At 47.6% G+C, this 21717-nt stretch overlaps 1 protein-coding gene across 3 annotated transcripts; it reads right to left on the bottom strand.

The window, feature by feature from the left end:
• Nucleotides 1-366: 366 nt before the first annotated feature.
• Nucleotides 367-21561, bottom strand: grk3 (G protein-coupled receptor kinase 3). Of its 3 annotated transcripts, XM_052050638.1 has the most exons (22): nt 19733-21559; nt 14517-14593; nt 10564-10637; nt 10368-10469; nt 10106-10180; nt 9965-10026; nt 9828-9879; nt 9283-9374; nt 8972-9071; nt 8820-8898; nt 8268-8398; nt 8099-8193; nt 7162-7269; nt 6884-6950; nt 5762-5862; nt 5417-5483; nt 5263-5358; nt 5024-5186; nt 4612-4748; nt 4418-4459; nt 3658-3771; nt 367-3484 (listed from the first exon to the last, which is right to left on the bottom strand). In XM_052050638.1, exons 1-22 carry the CDS (start codon nt 19843-19845, stop codon nt 3320-3322), a joined length of 2112 nt encoding a protein of 703 aa, XP_051906598.1. In that variant the 5' UTR covers nt 19846-21559; the 3' UTR covers nt 367-3319. The 3 variants fall into 3 exon arrangements, 2 of the variants coding, with proteins under 2 accessions (XP_051906598.1, XP_051906599.1); XM_052050639.1 differs by lacking the exon at nt 4418-4459 and having other exon boundaries at nt 19733-21433; XR_007959803.1 differs by lacking the exon at nt 367-3484 and having other exon boundaries at nt 3952-4459; nt 19733-21561.
• Between the last annotated feature and the right edge of the window lie 156 nt (nt 21562-21717).

Genomic DNA, 21717 nt, shown 5'->3' with positions numbered 1-21717 from the left:
CCTATTTTCGAGGGGTGTCAAGCGGCACGGTTGGGTCGCAGGTTTACATTGAATGACAGCTGCAGCTGAACTGATCTGGAGGGGCGGCGGAGTCTCACGGGAGGGCGGGGTCATCTGAGGCGCCCTACTTCTCACATGCAAACATAAAAACAGGCATGTGATTGGTCATGAGCGATTACTTGATTGACAAAATGTTTCATAAATAAAAGATGAGATGCTAGGTGATGTCAGAACCTCACTCAGAAGACATGAAACGAAACCGCTTGACAAATCAGGACTTGGGACACATAAACAGTATGACTTGAGACGACAGACTTGTTTGAGATCTGGACCTGGGACGTTCCTAATAAAAAGAGCAGAGGCGGCTTTTGTTTTGAAAGTCTTTATGTGCAAGATTGTTCACCACAAACATCTGAAAGAAAGAAAAAAAATCACAATAAAATCCCCCAAATTTTCTCAGCTTTTTTTCCTACATATCTTTTAAATAAACCTAAAGCTTTCTTATACACATATATTTCTTTTTCTTTCATTTATTTAAGCTTGATTTTTTTTTTTTTGTCACTGTGCTCTTGTAGCGTCCGAACAGCGTGAACAGGAAATAGCGGGTGGCAGCGGCGCCTGATTGGTCACAGTTTTGGTCCCCCCCCTGGGCCGCCATCTTGTTGGCGCGACGGTACGTGCAGGGATTCCTGCTGGCTCCGCCCCCCTCCGTTTGGCACATTGAGTCGAGCACGTAGCGAGTTAGCACATGATGCTTTAAAAAAAAAAAGGTGCACGAACGCAAAATAAAAACGCTCCAAAAAATTTTAAAGACACCTCGAGGTGACAACATTTGACAAACCCGCCCCCTTCCCCGCGCGCCCCAGCACAAATAAAACAAGCTAGTGAACGCTAACCACGCTGTCTACTTGGGTTGCACTCACCGTCGCTTTGACTGATTTTGAATCAAGTAAAAACATTTATCCCGGATTGTTTCACAACATGTAAAATGTGCTACCATATTGTGGAGACTCCCTAGTATGTTATACAGCTTTGATTTCATTCTAAAACATTAATTTTTGGAAAATTCTCAAATTATGTGCTGGTATATCTTTCTAGTACTTGTGTGATTTTTTTTTTAAGCGTTCTAGAATGTCGCAAATCATTCTCGACTAATAGAAGTAGTTCATTTTGGATCATTTGACAACATACAATTTCATGGTTGGATTTTTTTTTTTTAAATGCTCAAAAATGTACGACAAGATTGCAGAACCTCAGACGATTCACTGATAAGGACTAGAATGACGGAGAACATTGCAGGATTTATGTGGATGCAACAAGATTGTTATTAAACAAGAGTTCTCGATCGAAAACATGAATTTGGAATAATTCTAGAAAGTAAGTAAGGTCCTCTCGGATTGTATGGGTCATTTTAAGATCATACGACAATAATGTCGAGCTTTCGTTTTGGAAGATTCCAGGAGATCATAGCTCAGTCCAGAATGTCTAAACATTCTAGAGTGTAATAGTATATTTTGTAAAATTCACCGACACTCGACATCATGCTGGAATGTCTTAGAATGAAGAAAATGCACCAACATTTTAACGTCCTCTGGGTTGTTAGAAAGTGTTTTGGGATGTAAAACCTCGCCAATTATAGGTCATTGAAACAATTTCAAAACAGTCTAAAATGATCTCGTAGATCCTTCTAGAATGTCACCGACCATGACATTTCAAAACATACAATTTGGAATATTCTACGACATTGTAGCTTCTTGTAGAACGTTTCATCCTGACTTATTCATCTCGTACATTTTAATCCATGTAGATCGAACTCCAAATTTGTACAACACTCCTTCTGACGTTTGACATCACTCTAGAATGTCGCCGTACATGAATTTTGGATCATTCTACCACACCGTACATCCCGGAATGTTTTAGAACATAGTGTGAGCTACAATATTGTAGAACATTCGAGAATGTTGCAGAACGTCCTTTTTGATTCAAATGATCAGAGCTGATCACCGAGTCTATCGTGTAGCGAGTTAGCACATGACGCTCTGAGATGATCATTTGAGTCAGATGTGTTGGAGGAGGGAGACGTCGAAAAGGCGCCGACTAGGAACTCTCGGGGCCCGGAATTTGGACACCCTGCTTTGCAATAATCGCAGAAACTTGTAGATTCGCTAACTTACACTGCAACGATCTATTAACGTTGCTGAGCCCCATCAATCCTTCAAGAGTGTTTTCTAAGAGGCTAGAGGAATCGAGATCATTTTAGACTGCTAGTTCATTCACGAGGGCGCTCCAACATTGCAGACCCGTACAAAAGGTTCCTTATGAAACACTGGAATGCTCTATTACCTTGCAAAACCTCCAATATCACTCTATAATGTTATGTTGTGAAACATTCTACCACATTCATTGGAGTTTGAGAACATGGCAAGACATTGTAGAGAATCCGACGCTCCTATCTGGAACTCTGCCATCGCTGTGGGGACCAACAAACTCTATAGTTTTTTTTTTGTTTTTGTTTTTTTGCATTAGTTAGAATGCTAACGTGGCTAGCAGTGACCGCCACCAAGATAGGCTCCACCTCATTCCAGAGCTCACTTCCTGTTTCCCGTGGAAGCGTCCAAAATGCCAACTTGACATCCCTCCCCAGTTCCCTCACAGTGACTCAGTCCAAATGAGGCGCGCGGGGTTGCTACGGTGACTGAGGCCTACTTTGCGTCTCAGCCCCGTCTTTTCTTCCCTCTCCCCGTACAGATGTTGATGCAAACACTGAACACATATACATATATATACATATATATAGATATAGATATATATATGTATGTATATACACAACCCCCCCACACCCACACATGCAGCCCACCACCACCAATATCACCACAGTGTTTGCAGTTATTATATCAACAGGCCGCAGTGAAATCTCGTTCCCGGTTAGCTGAGCGGCAGCCAATCAGAGGTGAGCCCATTGACTTCCTGCTTCTTGCAGGGGAATGTTTGACCCGCCCCCTTAAGTAATCGTGCGCATTGGCACTTGATGCACTTGGAATACATGGAGTAAGGAGGGGTAAGGGGGCAGAGGGTGTGCGCAATGCCCCCTGGTCCTTGCTTGGATGGAGGTCGGGGCAGTGGGGGCGGGGCAGGGGGGTGTTTGAGGCTGTCCCGCTAAGGGTAGGGGTTTCATGCAAAGTTCTTCACATGCTGCTTCCGCTCCACGACTGGCGAGGTCCACGCGGTGTGAAAAATGAGGATTGGTCGTGACGTGTGCACGCGTGTGTGTGGGTGTATGTACGTGTTTGTCCGTGCGCGCACACACACACATGTGCACTCACAGGCCATTGCTGTTGCGGTGCGTCAGGGGGGGCTTGGAGAGCTCCACCACGCCGCCGGTGCGACTCTTGCCGATGACCTTGGGTGCGCGCCGGAGTAACTTCTGAGCTTCGCTGAACGCCTCTGTCAGCTCCTTCTTCCACTGCACCAACTCGGGGTCGCTCTGCGGACAACATGTGTGTGTGTGTGTGTGTGTGTGAGTACAAATTTGCAAGTCTGTGCATGCAAGTGTGTTACTGTGTGTGTTTGTGTGCATTCGTGTCTATGCATGTGGATTTGAGCGTGTGTGTGTGTGTGTGTGTGTGCTCCATTGGCATGTGACGACGCGTGCGTTACCTCGCACTGCAGCACAAACTGCTTCCCTCCTTTGATGCGCAGCAGAATGCACTTCTTGTCTTTAATCTGCGTTTCCTCCACCGAGACGATTTGCTCCATCGTCAGAAGGTTTTGCTGAGAGGGCAAAAGTCACACGATCAGTCACGTGTGCACAAGTCACCTCGCGCAAAGCATCACGGGGGGGAAAACGGGAGGCGCAGACGTGAGGCGGGCGACGGCAAGCCTAGCGACATGCTAACATTTCAGCCGCTTGACTGCAGCAGAAAGCTCCAGATGACGTCGCTGCACGCATACCTGTGACATCACACGGACTGCCGTTTCAGGACTCGGGGATCCGTTTGAGCTTGGTTACTTGCAACTAGACACCTGGTCCTGATAACTTGACACTACGATCCTAGACCACAAACCTGGGACTTCAGTGTCACTGAAGATTTGGGATGAGGCACCTTGACCTGAGGACTCGGGATAGGAGACTTGGGTCTCACTGAAGATTGGCTAACACTATAGTGTTGAGTCATAGGACTTCAGAACTTGGGTCTTACTGTAGATCTAGACCCACACTGGACACCTGGACCTGATGACTTAACACTACAGTCTTGGGACGAGCAGATCAGCCCTGTTATTGTTTTTCCCATGAGATGCGAGAAGTCAACCTCGGACTTTGAGGAGCTCAAAGGTGACACAACAGGCAGCTGTTTATCTAGCAGTAGCAGGGGGAGGAGAGGCAGGAGGCGGAGCCTACAACATAGCCGCCACTCACCGAGTCTTTGAGCTGCGTCAAGTGTTTCGCCAACCATGTTTCCTTTGCGTGTTTAACACACCACACACACACACACACACGCACACACACACAGTGAGAGCGTTTCCACGCACACACAACAAGAGCGTTTCCAGACACACGAAGACGGATATGACCCGGATGCATTGTGTCGGGCGGCGGCGGCAGCAACTGACCCGTGACTCGCCCTCTCCCCGCCACTCGACTCGGTTGGGGAAGAGGTAAAAGTAGCGCCGCTGCCACTGCGTGAGGAAGGGGTTCCCCAGCTTCAGCATGTAGCCATGCATGATGCAATCCTTGCCCAGCGCGTAGTCTGCACGACAACCACAAAAGTGACAAACGTGTGAGGTCATCACACCGTGACGACACCAGTGGAGGGAAAAGGAGGTTGAATGTCATGACAAAAATAGCAATGCTCATTTCTTTTAGCCCGTCCATGGAGTTTCAGGTTAGATGTTAGCATCAAGCTAGCAAATGGTTTTCATTATGGTGTTTCAATGAAATACAATATTTGAATCTTTATATTGTTATTGGTTTTATTCATTTCTTTTTAATGCGTGTCAGTTTGTGTTCAAGGTGGCTCCTGACCTTCCTCGTGGCCCAGTTGTTTGTTCTTGGCCCTCTTGCGGGCCTCATTTTTGTCCGTGTCCAAGTTCACGGCGCCATAGACGGTCTCGGCCACTTCTTGTTGCCAACGCTCGGAAATCACCAGCGGGAAGTTCTTGTACAGCTCCTGGTCGCTGTCCAGGAGCTGTTGACATAAACATGCACCACATTCGGGACCAAAGACTTGGACCGCAGCACCGTGTGTGTGTGTGTGTGTTTACCTTGATGCCCTTGGTGTCCTCCTCGTCAAAGGAGCCGATGTCGAAGGCGTCGGCGGCATTGACTTCACCTCTGGGCGGGATGAGCGGCGGCGAGTACTGTAGACACATTTCGGGTGAGCGGCCGCCGAGCGAGCCAAATATGGCGGCCACGTACCTTCTGCAGGTAGACCTGCTGCCAGTCCATGCCCGTGAAGAAGGGATGCCCCTTGACCTCCACCGCTCTGATTGACATGTCACACAAGCGTGGGGTTACTCCGGGTGCGGCCAGCAGGGGGCGCGCTGGGCTCGCATGCGCGGCCGGTACTCAACACCCCAGCCCCTCCCACGAAAAAAAAAAGGCACAGATTCAAGCAAACATAAAACGCTTGCTGGTCGCCAATAGAGGGGCTGACAACGGCAGCCTGCTCCAGTTTGATCCTAACCCAGAAACCACCGGGATAACTTCAAACACACGAGAGCTGATGTAAAGCGGGTTTTATATGTGACAGCCATGTGTTACCCTCGTCCCTGGCAGCCCAGCCTCTTGGAGACGTCGCGCTGGAGGAGTCCTTCCAAAAGTTCCTTCAGTTCCGCCGTGAAAGAGTCGGGGAGCTCCACGTTCTGATCAAGACAAAGAGAAAAAAAGAAGATTGAGAAAGTATGAAGAGACAGAAGAGGATGGAAAAAGTGGAAGAGGAAGACAAAGGAGAAGAACACAAATATAAAAGAAGGTTGTCACTAATGTGATTCCATGATGGGAACTTTCAACGTACGTGAGCGCCATTAAAACAGCTATTTTTATTTAATCCCGCCCAAGCGGGAGGATTATCAACTGAATGCGATTACTCGTCTGGATGAAACGATTTGGCGTAATCAGATTTGTGCCAATGGTCAAAGATCACCCGGGTTGCGCAGAGGCACGCGTGAAAAAAGTTCACTCGCCACCCCTGCGTTCGGTTTGGGGGGGGGGGGGGGGGGGGGGGGGGGGAATAAACAGGATCCTGACATGAAAATTGGTGCTCATGATCCTGGCCTACTGACAAAAAAGTTGTCCAGGGAACACTTTGCCCTGCTATTGCAAGAACATCACAATGGCGTCAAAAGACAATTGAGGACACCAGCAACAATCCACTGTTCTTGAAAACAAAAGATCATCAAACACCACTTTTTGAATTTGAACCCCATTTTTTATGTAGGGATTAAATGTGAGGCGTCTGAAAAGACATCTAAATACATCTTTGGGAATGAATGAGTTATACAACAAGACACAGCTCCAAATTGGCGGGACAGAAAATGCACAAATATGAATGTTATGATGGCTAGCTGACTTGTTGCGTCAGAAAAACCTGCAAAAAGAATTGTTGGCATCCGTTTGCAAAAAAGATCATTTGGCAGCTTTCATGGTAATTGCACATTTATAGTTGAGCGGCTGAAATCAGAACGCTTCAACTTCTCTCAACGCTTGACCCTTGATCGAAATAGCTGCCAACATGAAACAAGATCATCAATCACTTGTGGATCAATTGCTGCACTTCAAAATGGATTCGTTTTTATCCTCCCCCACTTCCATTCCAAATGAATACTACATAAATGAAGTGAAATGGAAAGACCTGCGGTTTTTTGTTGTGCTGGTGCGTCTTACCATGGTCAGCGTCATCCTGTCAATCTCGTGTTTGTCTTTGGTCTTGTGCTGCCTGAACGGGCTGTGCCTGAAGGGGAAGACGCACAAACACAGGCATCAACGTTGCACTCCCAACTGCTGCGCGCGGAGGTCCCAGACAGGAAGCCAGTCGAGCGACATGCTGCATATGACGGGACGAAGCTCAATGGAAAAACCTCAGACCGTAATTTATGGCGGTAGACGGGGGCCCAAACGAAAAGCGACGTTGTCAAACTTGTGCGAGGCAAATGCTGACTTACCCCCGAAGCAGCTTGAAGAGCATGCACCCCAGCGAGAACCAGTCGGCGCTGCTGTCGTACGCCGTCCCCTTCTGCAGCACCTCTGGGGCCATGTAGCCGTGGGTGCCCCTGAAAACACGCCAAGGCGCAACTTTACATTCGAGACGACGCCACATTGTGAAACCGCCTCGTACCACATCACACCAAAGGCAAGAAAACAGGTTGTACGGAGAGACGTCAATCGGCAACTTGCTGGACACCTTCCACGACTCACGGAGTTTTTCACAAGGTCATTGAAGTGGTGGGAAGTGCGCCCTCAAGTGGAAAGAAGTCGCAACAACAAGTACCTCAACTGAAAAAAAAAAAAAGCTGCAGCCAACGCATTCTTTAGTTCCTCAGGGCAGGCAGACTGGACCCCCAGACACTTGACACCCCCTTTGGAGGGCATTCTTTACTGAGCCATGCCCTACACATGGAAATTAGGGAGGCAACATCTGTAGAAACACTTACACGTACACTTAAACAACACCTTACTTTAATTTTTGACTTTACTTAAACCAAGCTCGTGTTTTGGCAAACCTCCTGACATCTGGCCTGTTTCTCTGCCTCCTTCCTCCCACCCCCCTTCATCGCTCAAAATAATATGATCGCCAATCACCAGCTGATTACGCTGACAATGAAATGTCTTCGTGTTCCCCATTGTAGAACGAATCACTCAAGTCAGGTCCATTTGTGTGACCCTTCACCCCAAAAGTCTCAAAGGGTTCCCAGCCACCACTTGTAAAATATTAGACACGTCACCCGATCAAACCGAAGCAAAAGTTCTCTCATCTAATCAAGCCCTTCCAATGTCTTTTGCTTGTCCAACTTGAGCGCGATAAGTTTTCCTCAGACCAAACCAATCAGAGGCCGGAAAAATGATGACATCTCGCACTCGACTGCACCGGGCCATACTTACACGCTGGCGTGCGGTTTCTTCTTGGAGAAGTCGCAGGCGAGGCCCAGGTCAGAGATGCGAACGTGTCCGTGCTCGTCTAGCAGGATGTTGGCGGGCTGTGGGTGGGGGAGGCGGTGTCAACAGTGTTGGATAAACAGCGTTGGACGAACGTCCTAAGGGCACAACCGACCTTGAGGTCCCTGTAGACGACGAAGCGGTTGTGCATATGCTCCAGGCCCAAGATGATCTCGGCGGCATAGAAGCGCATTTCCTTCTCACTGAACACGCCGTGCTGAGACAGGTGGTAGTGCAGGTCGCCGCCTGACACACACGCATCCAAGTTTGACAACAAAGTGCAGTCGGGGTTAAAACAAAAACACGCGCTTTTGCGTTATTTCTAGTTCATGTTTCAATAATGAATCCATTTCGGAATACAACTTTTTAAAAATTGTAATATATAAAAAATAACACTTTTTATACTGTATATTATATAGTTTTTTACAAATTATTAATTTACCAATTATGTTATACAAATTCAAAATAATGCTTTTCTTAATGCATATTTTTTACATTTTGATATTCACAATCAATATTATTTCATGATATATATATATTTTTTTAATAACTACATTTTGCTGTAAAATGACAAATATGACCCGACTGTCAAAAAAGTCTCAGCCAAAAAGTTTGTTATTCTAAATAAAGTTGCTGTAGTGTGATTGGCTGCAGTTGCCGCGGTTACCATTCATGAGGTCCAATATGAAGCAGAGCTTGTCAGGCGTGTGGAAGGCATATGTCATGCACACGATGAACGGGCAATCCTGCCAAGATGTCATAGGTTAGCCCCGCCCGTGACCCGGTCACCGAAATCTAACGCGGCTAAACCCCGCTCACCCCGGTGCTGACGAGCGAAAGCATGATCCTCTCGTTGAGCGCCAGCGTCTCGCCTTGCTTCATCTTGATGCGCTTCTTGTCCAGACACTTCATGGCGTACCTGTGGTAGGGGCGCACACGGACACGTCACAACGCGCACTCGTATGCACACGCGCAGACGCACAAAGATGAGCACACATGACGAATACACACATATGAACATACACTCCACACGCGCATGTGCACACGCAAACTAACACGCAAATTCAACACCTACAACAAACGTGAGGAGACAAACTTGCACACAGAGATGTACACATACACACGCTCACATCTTTCCCGTGTCAGCCTTCCTGCATCCGTAAACTTCGCCGAAGCCGCCGCGGCCGATAATGCGGTGGACGCTGAAGTCGTTCATCGTCAGCTGCACGCGAAGCACATAAAAACACTTCCCATTTGAGTTTCAGGTTAAAAGCGTGACACACGTCATTTTCATCCTGAAATGGCTTTTATTGTGAAAGTTGTCAATTGACACAGCGGGCTTTATTTTTGGGACTATGACTGACTAATTCAGATATTCATGGCATTTAATTCATATCTGCATTTTCTCCCCCTCTTTTACTTTGAAATTAAAAGCATCAGAGTTAACTTGAATCTCGGAAAACAAAAGTGTGGGTTAATTTTGTATCCAGCAACTTCCCTCCCTCTTTTACTTTCATATTCAAAGCATGTCATCCTCTTAAGTGAGCTTTAATCGTGAAAGGTCCCTGTCAATGCAGCAAGGGCTTATTCTTCAACTAAAAGCCTCCATCCAATGTTAGGTCCCGTTTGTCCTTTCTTGTGGAAATTTGCCAGGAAGTGAAGTTGCGCTACTCACGTGGATATTGAGCTCGACATTTTTCCACTGGCAAAATCTCGTGAACTTGTCGCTGTGCGTGAGAGAGAGACGGAGGGGGCGGAGTCAGCGAAGTAGCGGCTAGCGCGGCTTATACGCCGACGCTGTTGCTCTCTCACCTCTCGATGAACTTGAGGAAGATCTTCCCTCGTAGGCTGTCGCAGATCTCCACGATGTAGGGCTGTCGGGGGGGGGGGGGGGACACGTCAGTCGGCGAATTGGCGTAATGCAAATGTTGGAGGCTTGGAGGTGTGGGCTACCTGGAAGAGGGTTGGGGGCACCAGCTTCTTGGCCAGATGACTCTGGACATGGTCCACGGCTTTTTTGGAGAACGGCTGAAAGGAAACCAAGGTGCAAGCTGGTCAGTGCAGAGACAATAACAACGAGGGACACGTGGAAGAACAAGTCCAAGGGCCAGGACAGGGACCAATCCCAGCGTATGGGCCAGGACCAGGTTCAGGACCTGAACCGGGGCTATGGCTAGGACCCAGACCAGTGACTACACCTAGCAGTACAACTCACATGTGAACACGATAGCAGCTCCTTCATGATGTATCCGTCGTAGATCTGACGACTGCAACTGAGTCTTTCCTCCTCCGAGTCCAGCTTTTCATAGTCTTTTATCTGTGAGCACAAGACAAGACCAGAACAGAGACAGGAAGTGAGCGTCGGGTCACTTCCTGCCCCACTCTATAGCGCCAAACAGTGAGCTACTAACTTCCTCGTAAAACTTGAGCTGCGGGACCGCCTCGTCGATCTCGTTCATGCAAAAGTCCTTGAAGAGGAGGAAGCCTGCCGACAGGTCAGATGACATCATCATTATGCGACACACATACTGTACTTCCAGTTCACTTAATGACAGCTGGCAGAAGACATTCTGATCAAGACGCTCCTACAATGAAACCACCAGACACACGCCAAGCACACACACACACACACACACACACGCACACACACACACACACACACACACATAACCACGCAGACACACAAATAAAGACAAGTCTACCCACGCATCCAAATGCTGACACATATTTTAGGCTCAGGGGAAGAGGTCGTCTCCCAACACGGGAGTTGCGGGTTTGATCCTTGGCCCTGAACCCCCAGCTGCTGCTGCGTCATCAGTAAATGAATAAAATGAATGAAATGAATAAATGTCAGTGTGAAGTGCTGTGAGTGCCTTGATAGGTAGAAATGCTCCCCACACAATAACACACATGTAGAAACACCAAAACAAACAGCAACAACAAAACTCAAACATGCGCGCATACACACAAACATCAAGAGTCCAAATAATTCCACTTTTTGTTTTTACCAGCAAACACACACACACACACACACGAATGAAAAAAAAAGCCTGATTGATACTGTTGTTGAATAGGCACACACGTGTATAACAAAAGCCAACGGGAGATGATCGGCGCAAAAGGGGCGGGGCTAATAAAAAGATCACACATTGCCGATCGAGATAAATTTGCTGTTGCCATGGCGACTGCCTCCATGGAGGTGGGGTGTGTGTGTGTGTGTGTGTGTTCGCACGCGAAAGAGGAAACGACACGTTCGCTGGTGAGGCCGCAGTCACATGACGACACTCAAGGGCGCCATCGCACTCAAAAGCGAATCTGAGAAGGAGGACGAGAAAAGAAAAGAAACACGATAGAGACGATGAAGAGGACGGTGAGGAAGACTGATGACGTCGACAACCTCAACTTCGTGGATGGTGACGACGTTAAGCTTTGTTGGTCCTTTCCAAATACAAGACCAAAAAGTGTTTCATTCCGGTAAATACTGACTTTTACTCCTGGGAATGATTTTAATCAGCCTCGACCGATTCATCTGATATCAGCCCATTTATTAAAAAAAAAAACCAAACAAAAAAAAAAAAAACAATCGCCGAGTATCGGCTTTCAAGGTCGCTACGTAACGGCTACGCTGAGCGTTTCCGCTGAATGCAGTCAGCGCAGATCGGGGGGCATGACGAGGGCCACGTGTCGCTGGAGGTGTGGCCAGGCTTACAGGTGCATCATGGGAATTACTTGAGGAAAAAAAAAAAACCTACACGGCCCCATTTCCCACCTCTCTCCTTCCTTCTCAGCATGTTGGTTTATGGTCTATTTCCATCAATTTCATTTCCCCCAGTCGGCCAGCAAAGACACACGCGTACACGTTCTTCTGCTGCCGTCGCTGTGGCAACCGCAGTTGCCTGGCAACACACAACTCTCCATCATCCATTCCACAAGTCTGACAGATGGGGAGAGAGGACGCCAAGGCAGACTGAGAACAAGAACAACAAGAACCAGAGGATTTTTTTTGAGGAGTGGGCAGTTTAGAAAGAGGGTTCATCTACGAAGTGAACGAAAAGATGCGCTGCTGCAACATTCCCAAGGCAAGACAATTCAACTAACACGACGACGAACACAATCAGGAAGAAAAACATTTTTAAAAAATCATCATAAAAGACAAGCGCTGCCTTACGAAAGTCCACTTAGCTTCACACATGTCAACACAAATGGTGGGGACGGAAGGCATAACAATACTCTAAAGCGTATCTTCTTTATCCTCTGCAACAAAAACAAAGAAGCTGATCATGAATACTACAGCTTACCGAGGAGCTGTGACCTCCTTCATGTGTAGCCATAGCCTTATGTCTGTACTATACTGCCCCCCGCTTGGAACTGGAAGCCGTTTCTCCTTTCTTTCGTCTTTCACGCTGCGTGCAATCATATCCGACAACCCGTGACACAGTCCAGCCGATTGTCAAAAGGCTTTTCTCCCCTGTCGCAACAACAAGGCGCTCTGTAGCAGCGGCGCAAGCGTAAAGCTGTGGTTCACACGCTGGATGTTATCTTGGACTTTGTTTTCCTTCCCTCGCTATTCTGCCATCTGTCCGTGATGTGTGCACATTCATGGTTGACAAAAGGGAGCGCTGAAGTGGCCACGAAGGTCATGCCCACATGGTGACCTTTTCCCCCTACGCCATCGTCGCTTCTCTAGTCGTTCTCTGTGTGACGCTGCTGACAAGTCACCAGTGGACTATCAGAAGGGAAGATGCATTTGTGGCATGTATGCAAAGTAGCTAGCTAGCTAGCGAGCTAGCCAGCTAACTCCCATTGTTATTTAACAGGGAAGGGCCGGGCCGACTTGTGTTCTACCAGAAGTACGTCACGAGGTGTTGTTTTTAATTAAAAAAAATTTTTTTTTTAACTGACAAAAGCCGCTGTCCTGTGAAAAATGAATGTCCATTTTTATCATTTAATTTTTTTTTTGTTAATGGCTCCCCATGTTTCGGACATGTTTTTCACAGGACAGCGACAATATAAGAGTTGACCTACTGTAGCCAAAGCTTCCCGTTCTCTTTCACTGCAATTACATTCAAACATGAAAAATGGATTTCTCAACAGATTCTTTCGACATCTCTACCATACTTAAATCATTTGTCCGTCGGTTGGACTGGAGAGAGGTTCCCCTGAACGTTTTTCGAGCCGCTAACGCGCACCTTTTTGTCGACATCCTGGTCATGTGCATAACCGCTGCCTGCAAAAAGTCAACTTCCTGTTTGCCGTTCACGAGTGCTATGTGAACGTCGGGCGAGGGGGGCTTCAACAGGAAGCCGTCAGACAACAGATTTCGAATATTAGGTGGCTCGCTTGCAGTTCGACAGGAAGTCGAACCGAGTCGATGCCTCACCATATATATAATATATATATACACCATTACAGTAGTACAATAATATGAAATGCACTTTTTTTTAAAGGAACATTAAAGCGTGCTGCGCTACTGTATTTTAATTTCGGTCATGATGATCAGAGCCGCGGTACATTTGAAAGGGCTTCCTAGTGTCAAACGTTTAAGACTTCAAACAGAGAAACGAGAGTCAGCTTCAACTTCCTGTTGTTACACTCATTACAGAAGCGGAAAAGAGTACACGCCTGCACACGCAGGCAATGAGAATCAAGGCCGTCTATTCCCGGAGGTTGGGGGACGGTGGTGGTGGGGGGGGGGGGCAATATGGAGATTTGGAGGGCTACGAGAGAGTGAAGAACAAGAGTAAGTAACGCTTATGCCGCCCACCCGAGGGCCAGCTGTGGTCCCATGGCACACTTCCTGTGGCGGAAGGAAGCGCGTGGGGAGCCTCATCTTCCTCCAGGCTAACATTAGCATCCGGCCAGCGAGCGGACCGGCTCACGAAAGCCCTGCCTGGCATCCTCCGGCGCTTCATCTAGTTTTCTCATCACTTGATCCATCATGATTTCTGGCACATGCCATCAGTCAAAAGGTCAAAACTCTCTCCAAAGTCGTGTAGTTCCCTGATGAATGTTTTGAGGTGGTTTGAGGCAGGGGTGCCAAACAGATTTTGGTCGCGGGCCACCTTGTAGGTATGGTTTCCGTCAGGGGCGGTTAGGACTTTGAACCCATATACAGAAAATGTGTTCATGCCTGATGTCATCATTTTTACACAAGAAATTGATGGACCACAGGTTATGATATTGTTTGCGGCCAGCTGTTCTCGTCAGCTCTGTTCCTTGCGTCGACCAACCAACCGCCAGTTGCAACGCACCAGAGGGAACTGTGATGTCAAGTGCCAGTTTTGCGGCCAACATTTTGCATCGACGCAACAGCAGGTGGCGCAATACTCGGGTGTCCTCAACCCTAACTTGCCGGTGTACTCACCAATCTTTTGGTTGAAGATCTTGTCGAAGGTGAGCTCGTCGCGCTCCTCCAGATATTTCTGCATCACGCTGCGTATGCTGAGGACAAACGGCAGGAAGCGTATTAATCATCGGTGCCATGTTGCCACCCAAGAGAGATACACACCACCCCGGAGGAACAGGTGTTAATGAGGCAGCGGGAGGAATCAATTAGCACGTTAGCGCCACGCGGGACGCCGCCAAGCGCTCTTGGCCAGCGCATCCGGACTTCACCTTTGGCGAGCGAGCTACTCGTGTCCGTGGCACCCAGGCAGACACTCTCCCACCTCGCTCTATATATGTCCAGTGACAACACTTTTATTTATTTTACACAATGGCCGCCAAATGGTGGTCGGGATGCTTTTGCTCCATTGGCCTCTTTCCTGTGCGTCCTCCCACAAAACATTTGTAAAACGCAAGACCGACTGCATTGCTTTTGGTTTTATGGTGTTTGCGCTAACTCGGTGGTGTCAAACATATGGCCCGCGGGCTGGAACCTGCCCCCAAGGAGGTTCGATCCGGCCCGCGGGATCTTTTAAAAATGGGGCCGGGGGATGCATTTAAGACACAGAATGAATATTTTAAGTAAAACGTAATTCATGGATTATCCGCTAGGGGGCACACAGTTTTGATCACAGTAGAAGACAACATTGTTTTGATCAAGGAAGAAAACAGCAGTCTCAGTCTGTCACCAAGATAGACAGAACGCAGCAAATGATATGAAAGCGCCAATCAATGCTTCTTGAGACCAAAACAAAGAAAAAAAGATGATGTTTAGGTGATTCATAGCACAGTAAGGTATAATATTAATGGATCGGCCCAATTGACATCTACCAAGTCCGTATGTGGCCCCCAATGTGAAATGAGTTTGACACCCTTGCTCTAACTGCTATTAAGTGTTTTAACCGTTGTAGTTTTTAATAGGCCTGATTTTTAGTTTGTGTACAGCACTTTGTATGCCGCCGTTGCCGTTTTTTTTTTAAGTTTTCCATCAATAAAGTTATAGCTTTCACTGAAATTGGATGCATGAAAAGTATTCGTGGTATCGCTATACGGTTTTGGTGAGCACTCAACAGAGTGAAGAAATGCTAGTAATTGTTTTATGATGTCCAAAGTTCAACCCTGGAGCAAATACTTGATCAGTTCCCAAGGCGAATGCTAAATGCTGCAAATGTTGTGTGCAAAGACTTACAAAAAAAAAAAATCAATAAAAGTAACAATAAATCGATAAAATATTGCCCATCCTAACGAGCTTGTGCACTATTTGATGAGCTGACGAAGTATTTTTCTGGTTGTGTACCCCGACCCGCCCACAGACTTCCTCTTTACCACTCCCAGATTGTCGCCACGGCAACAGTCCGGCCCAGCAGTGCCCTTTGATTGACAGGCTGCCGAGAAGGTCACGTGATGGGACGCGGCAGGCGAGCGGAAACTGAATAAACTGCCGCCTTTCTTCCTCTTTGCGTTTGTGCCAAGTCATGGCGTCTGCTCATCAACTCCCAACCCCCCCCCCCCCCCCCCCCCCACCTCGGTCATTTCAGGAAGTTCTCATGTCTTGTTGTTCATGTACAATAAAATGGTGGCTTCCCCTAAAGATGTTGAACGTAGACAAACAGCGAGCGGGCTAGACTCGTGCTCGTCATAATAACAGCGAGAAGTGCTGAGCGCTAACAGCCCAAAGCCACCGAGTGCCGAGTTACCAGTCGCTGTGTAAACGCGGCGCGTCTTTCAATATTGACACGTTAAACACATTAAGCTTCCACGCTAACGCTTACGTCAAGGCAGCAAGTCACACGGACTACTTTGCAATCACAAAAAATATTCCCAAAGGGACATCTTGAACTTTTTCGTATTCAACCACTTCTTGGTGGCGTTTGGCATCAACGGCCGCAAGCGTCGGAAAGGAAATCTCCTTTTCTGAGCATAATTGTGGTCAAAAGGCATCAGTAATTCTTCCAATTTATTGATTAAGCGATTTTTTTTCTTAACACGTTTCAATTTACATCCCTTCACGGAGGACTAGAAAATTGGAGAATATTTACCGCAGAGAGGCTGAAATTCCAATGATTCGGATAATATGAAATCTAAAAAACGTCTCTAAACGATGACTCCGTTCATTAAAATAGACGTCAATGAATGTGATCATCAAATAGCTGCTGAGGAATGCGATGATGTGCGATTTTAGATGAAAATAATCGGTGATTGATTTGAGATTAGCTGTTATCGCTTCATTGGTGCTTTCATGGAAATCGCTGAGAGGCGATAACATACTTGGTGGATTTTCGGACAATTTGAGTTTCGGATACATGGCACCTTTTTTTGCATTGTGATTTTTTGGGTTTTTTGGCAGAAGTGAAAAGTTCTTGTCTTTGTTGTGTTTGCATTTGAAAATGGGGAGATTTTTTTCTCGTGCGTATGATAACTCGAATTTGCAAAGATGTGCATGTTGGCACGGTTTCGGACCACGTGAGCGGAATGACCTGGGTAAACACGTCATGTGCGTGTGATGCAAGCGCAATTAGCATGTAGCGCACCTCCTCAGACGCTTCTGGCATTGATGGCCAAAGCGTCGGGAAGCCAATCGAGGGCGTGCTTCAGACAGCATGGGGTGCCGAGGGCCAACTTCCTAATTAAATGGCCAACGAATAATGGCATTTGCGAGGTTTTTATTTTGTTGGGTTTTTTTGGTTTGTATACAGGTTATGATTGGAAATGACAAACGTATTTCAGTTGCTTTAGCTGTTGAAAGCAGGAACGGAGGAATGAAGGAAAAGGACGCGCAGAGCGGCGTGCCGTGGCGAGGCAGGATTAACTTCAGCGCAGTCAGTCTCGGGGCGAGGTCGATTAGCGCGAGCCGAGCGGCTAATCCCTGTATCGCGTTTAGACAAACACGCCGGCGACCTGTCGCACGTTATTGGCTCAAAGTTATGTGCTGCGGTGTCTGAGTGCCAGCAACGCGAGCAACCGCTGGCGCGAGCTGGAAAGACAGAAGGCATCCTGCGTTTCCATGACGACGAATGATCCAAAAGACTTTTTTTTGGGGGGGTGACAAGAACATTACAAGGGCTTTGGGGTATTTTGAGGTCACCGAATTCTGAGCAAATCATCTTCCGCGTATAAAAGAAAGAAATAAACATAACAAATTTTAAAATCGAAGCAAAAATTCAGAATATCCGACAATACTGTGTGCGCAAAAACATGTGACATCACAGAAAAAAAATGCTCCTTTTAGAATCATCAAAGAATCCTTTGTAAAGCGTCAAAAAGGGCCCAACTGACATGGAATTTTTGTGACTGATATCAATTTTTGGCAGGGAAAAAAAAAACAATTATCATATAATTGGACAATTAATTTCAAAATATATTGAATATATAAAATAATTAACCCCCCGTCCACCTCAAAGGTCCAATGCATTTCAATAGGGGTCAAGTAAATGTGGATTTTCCCTATTCGCAAGCCGGCCTGGTTCATATTTCTGGCAGCAGCGACGATCAACTGTAAAAATGACTTTACTTTTCGGTTCCCAGAATACATTGCGTCATGCAAAACATTTGATGAATGAAATGACATTTGTGTTACCAATCGTTCAATGTGTTGTGTTTTTGTTTGATTGATGTTGATTTGGTTTTCATAACAAACCCCCGAACTTGAGATTGTGTGTCATTCAATGTCAATTGCTGACACAACTTGTATTGCTCATCGAACCGTCGCTTTTATGTTGAATGACAGCCTCATAGAACGAGCTGATCAACACATTGCATCACGTACATTTAAGGAGACGAGATCATGCGCAATAAAGTGCAATTGGTCAATGTTTGAAGGGCAGTAATTGAATCGGTCAGCCCCTCGTGTCATCGCGCTTGAATCGATTTATTGTCAGAAAATAGCCAAAGCTCCAAAGAGTTGTCATTCGGAAGAATTGAAAAAAAAAGAATCATTTCTGAAATGACCCCAGTCGAGAAGCTAAATTGAGCAAATCAATAGCACTCAAGCAAAGATGAATTTGGATCGCATGTTTTGTGCAAATCTCAAGTGAGAATTGCACTAGTGTAGACAAAGCAGAACACTGCCGATATTTGAAATAAAAACGCTCCAATTGGCTTTCGGGTGAGTCTTCTAGAACTTATTCAAATGACGGTGCTCATGGTTGAATCGGCCCTTGGCCGAGACTATGCCATGAAGAAATCGGATGTCAAACATCAAAATGAACCATCGGCGCGCGAAATTAACAAATAACGTTGCTGATCGATTCTTGACGCATCGACAATAGTTCAGGTTCGGATTTTGCGCAATGGATTTGACCAAACGTCTCGTCTGACAGGCTATCCTTCTATTTCCCGCGTCCGCTATTGCTGGTGAAATCATGCAAATTAATAGGGACTAAACAATTATATTACTGCAATGTATACTCTCCTCCTCACAGCTGATGTCTGCAGTGACTTCCTAATTCACTTCCGGGGGTAACAAAAATGTCATCGACATGCATTACTGACATCGGACAGCCTCAGACCGGCAGATTTTAGGTCACAACCCTTTCATGAACATATACAATTTAATCCTGATTAGTTTCTCAGTCTAAAATAATTGACCATTCCCTCCAATGATATTTGGTGTTTATTTGAACAAGAGAACATCAATACAGCAGTTCAAATTGACAAAAGAGGGACCAACAGGCATGTGTAAACAACATGCAAGAAGACACTTTGCACTTCACAAGGCCCATTTACCAAACGCTGGTTAGAGCAGCAAATTTTTTTTTTTAATTTTCTGACTGCACTCTTATTTGAAACCTGTCCACGGCACTTCAGGTGCACAACTTATTGGACTGATGCTAACTTTACGATCGCTAGGTGGCTTTCGATGTGTGCTCTGTCACCGTTATTTATAACAATTGCGGCCGTGTTCCCTCGTATTCAAAGTGTTATTTTGTACAGGCAGCCGAGCCCACCGGGAAATCGCCAGATTACCCCCGGGCCTGTGTGGGTTGTCTTAATTTGTGTGTGAATGTGTGTATGTGTAGATGCCTGTATCCCAATGATGTGTTTCTGTGATGTGTGTCAAGGTGTGAAGGTGTGTGCATGCTCCCTCTTATTTAGTACATGCGCCTTCATCGATAAAGCAAGGATGGCACCAAAACAATGAATATGCAAATGACCTTGCCACACAGGCCACGTGCAGTGGCGTGCTCATGCTCGTACCTGGGCTCTGGCAGGATGATCTTCTTGCTGGCTCTGGCGGCAGGAGTCGACTTGCTCTTCTCCATCGCCATCAAGTAGCTGACGTCGGCCAGCACGGCCTCCAGGTCCGCCATCTTCAGGCTTTCTCGCTCGCTCAGTCGTTCACAAACGCGGGACTCCTCCGACGCCAGATGGGACCAGCATCAGGGTGGAGGGCGGCTGCTGTTGCTGCTGCTGCTGCTGGAGTGGACTGCGAATGTCCGCGGCCGCCTCACCGTGTCATGCTGGTGGCTGTCTTCAGCAAACCTTCAATTGATGATCTTGTAATCCCATTAAGCGCCGTAAGGGATCCCCCCGGCTCAATGCAGCATGTGTCCTGTCTCCCACCCCCGAACCCCAGAAGACAAAATCCAGGCCGGCCGAGCGGGGAGCAGAGGGCGGCTGGCGGGGGGGGTTTTCACACGGCGCGCGTTTGCTCCGGCCGAGAAGCTGAAAATATCCGTCAGCTGCTGCTCCTTTCAGCTTTAAAAGAAAGATTCTGGTCGCAAAGCAAATGTCTCCCAGCGAGCAAACACGAGCGAGAGAGCCTCGTTTGCATTCCACGCAATCCACAAACACTTACACACGGACGCACGCAAGCGTGCGCGCGCACACACACTCACACGCGCACGCACTCCTGCCCGCTAGCCGACGACGTCGCCTCCTCGGCCGTGAAACGAGCTCCCGCGAGCGGGTGAAGCGAAGGCTGCCTCCCGCCGCCTTGTCCTCTTATCGAGCTAACGTCAGGATGCTAAAATGCTAACTGTAGTATGCTCGCTGCGCTCTTTAGCAAGCGGCTACCCAGGATGGTAAATGCTAACAACGGCGATGCTGGCTTAGCATTCGGATAGCCAGGATGCTAACGAGCCGTTGCCTCGACAGCGACGCGCAACTCAAGCTGTCAATAAAGTTTCGCACCGAAAAAAGCTCGCCGCTGAGCTAGCGCGCTAAGATAGCGGGCTAGCCGGCAGTTTGACGCGTGCCCCCCTCGAGGGGGGGAATCCGGCGGCTTCCCTCCTCGGAAAAAGACAACAACCCGCGAGCGTCCGAAGCGATGTTAACGGGGTCCGAGAGTTTCCATGGCGGCTTACGGAGCTTCAGCGACAGCCGGTGCGGAGTGGTTGGAGGATCCGGTAAGGGGAGGGGGCGCGCGCGGCTGCCCGGCGGCACTTGGCTCGCTCAACTTTCCCTCCGCAAGGCAAATGGCGGAGGCGGCAGAAAGAGCCAACAGGGAGACCACCGGGACTTGGGTAGAAGCGACTCGGCACACAGAGGGGAGGTGCGGGGGTATGCGGTCGATCTTCGTGTTTCCGCCAGCTCCCCGCTACTCCTTTCGAGCTGCGGGCACCTCCGTACGGCGAGGAGACGGTTTGATGTCCGGAACGCGGGGAGTCGGTTCTCTCCGTAGGCCTCAAGAAGCAGGCGCTGGTCGCTGTCCTTTTCTGGGAACGGACATGTCACGGTAGTGCTGGCTGCGGCTGCTGTCCTCCGTGTTTTTGTCGATTTTCGCACGATAGCGTGGCGGCTGCTTCTGCCTCTGGTGGCCTCACTTCCTCCCACTGCGGCGGGAGAGGCCGACAAAACCCGGAACGGCTTAGCTAATGGAGCCGGAGCTCGGCTCGTTTCGTTTCGTTTCGGCTGAAAACGCTTGAATGCAAACGCTGGGCGTGGAGTTGGGGTGGGGGGGTGGGGTCATCAGACACACACGAGGTGAAATTAAGACTTTGATGACGAACAATTGCAATATAACAACGGTGACGTCATCTTAGAGCGTTTGTTTTTTCCATCCAAACACTTTGGTACAGGTAAAAAAAGACATGGGTTCCTTGTTCCCTTCCCAATTTAAAGGTGAGTCAGTCATTCCAGTCGGAGGAACACTTCTCCAACATTTTGCCACTCAGCAAAGTCAACACAGAAAGCTCAATATTGGAAACAGTTGTCAATACAGCAAGAAGAAACAAATAAAA

Source organism: Hippocampus zosterae, chromosome 18, assembly GCF_025434085.1.
Source record: "Hippocampus zosterae strain Florida chromosome 18, ASM2543408v3, whole genome shotgun sequence".
NCBI classification, from domain to species: domain Eukaryota; kingdom Metazoa; phylum Chordata; class Actinopteri; order Syngnathiformes; family Syngnathidae; genus Hippocampus; species Hippocampus zosterae.
This window is presented reverse-complemented; position numbering and strand designations above follow the sequence as displayed.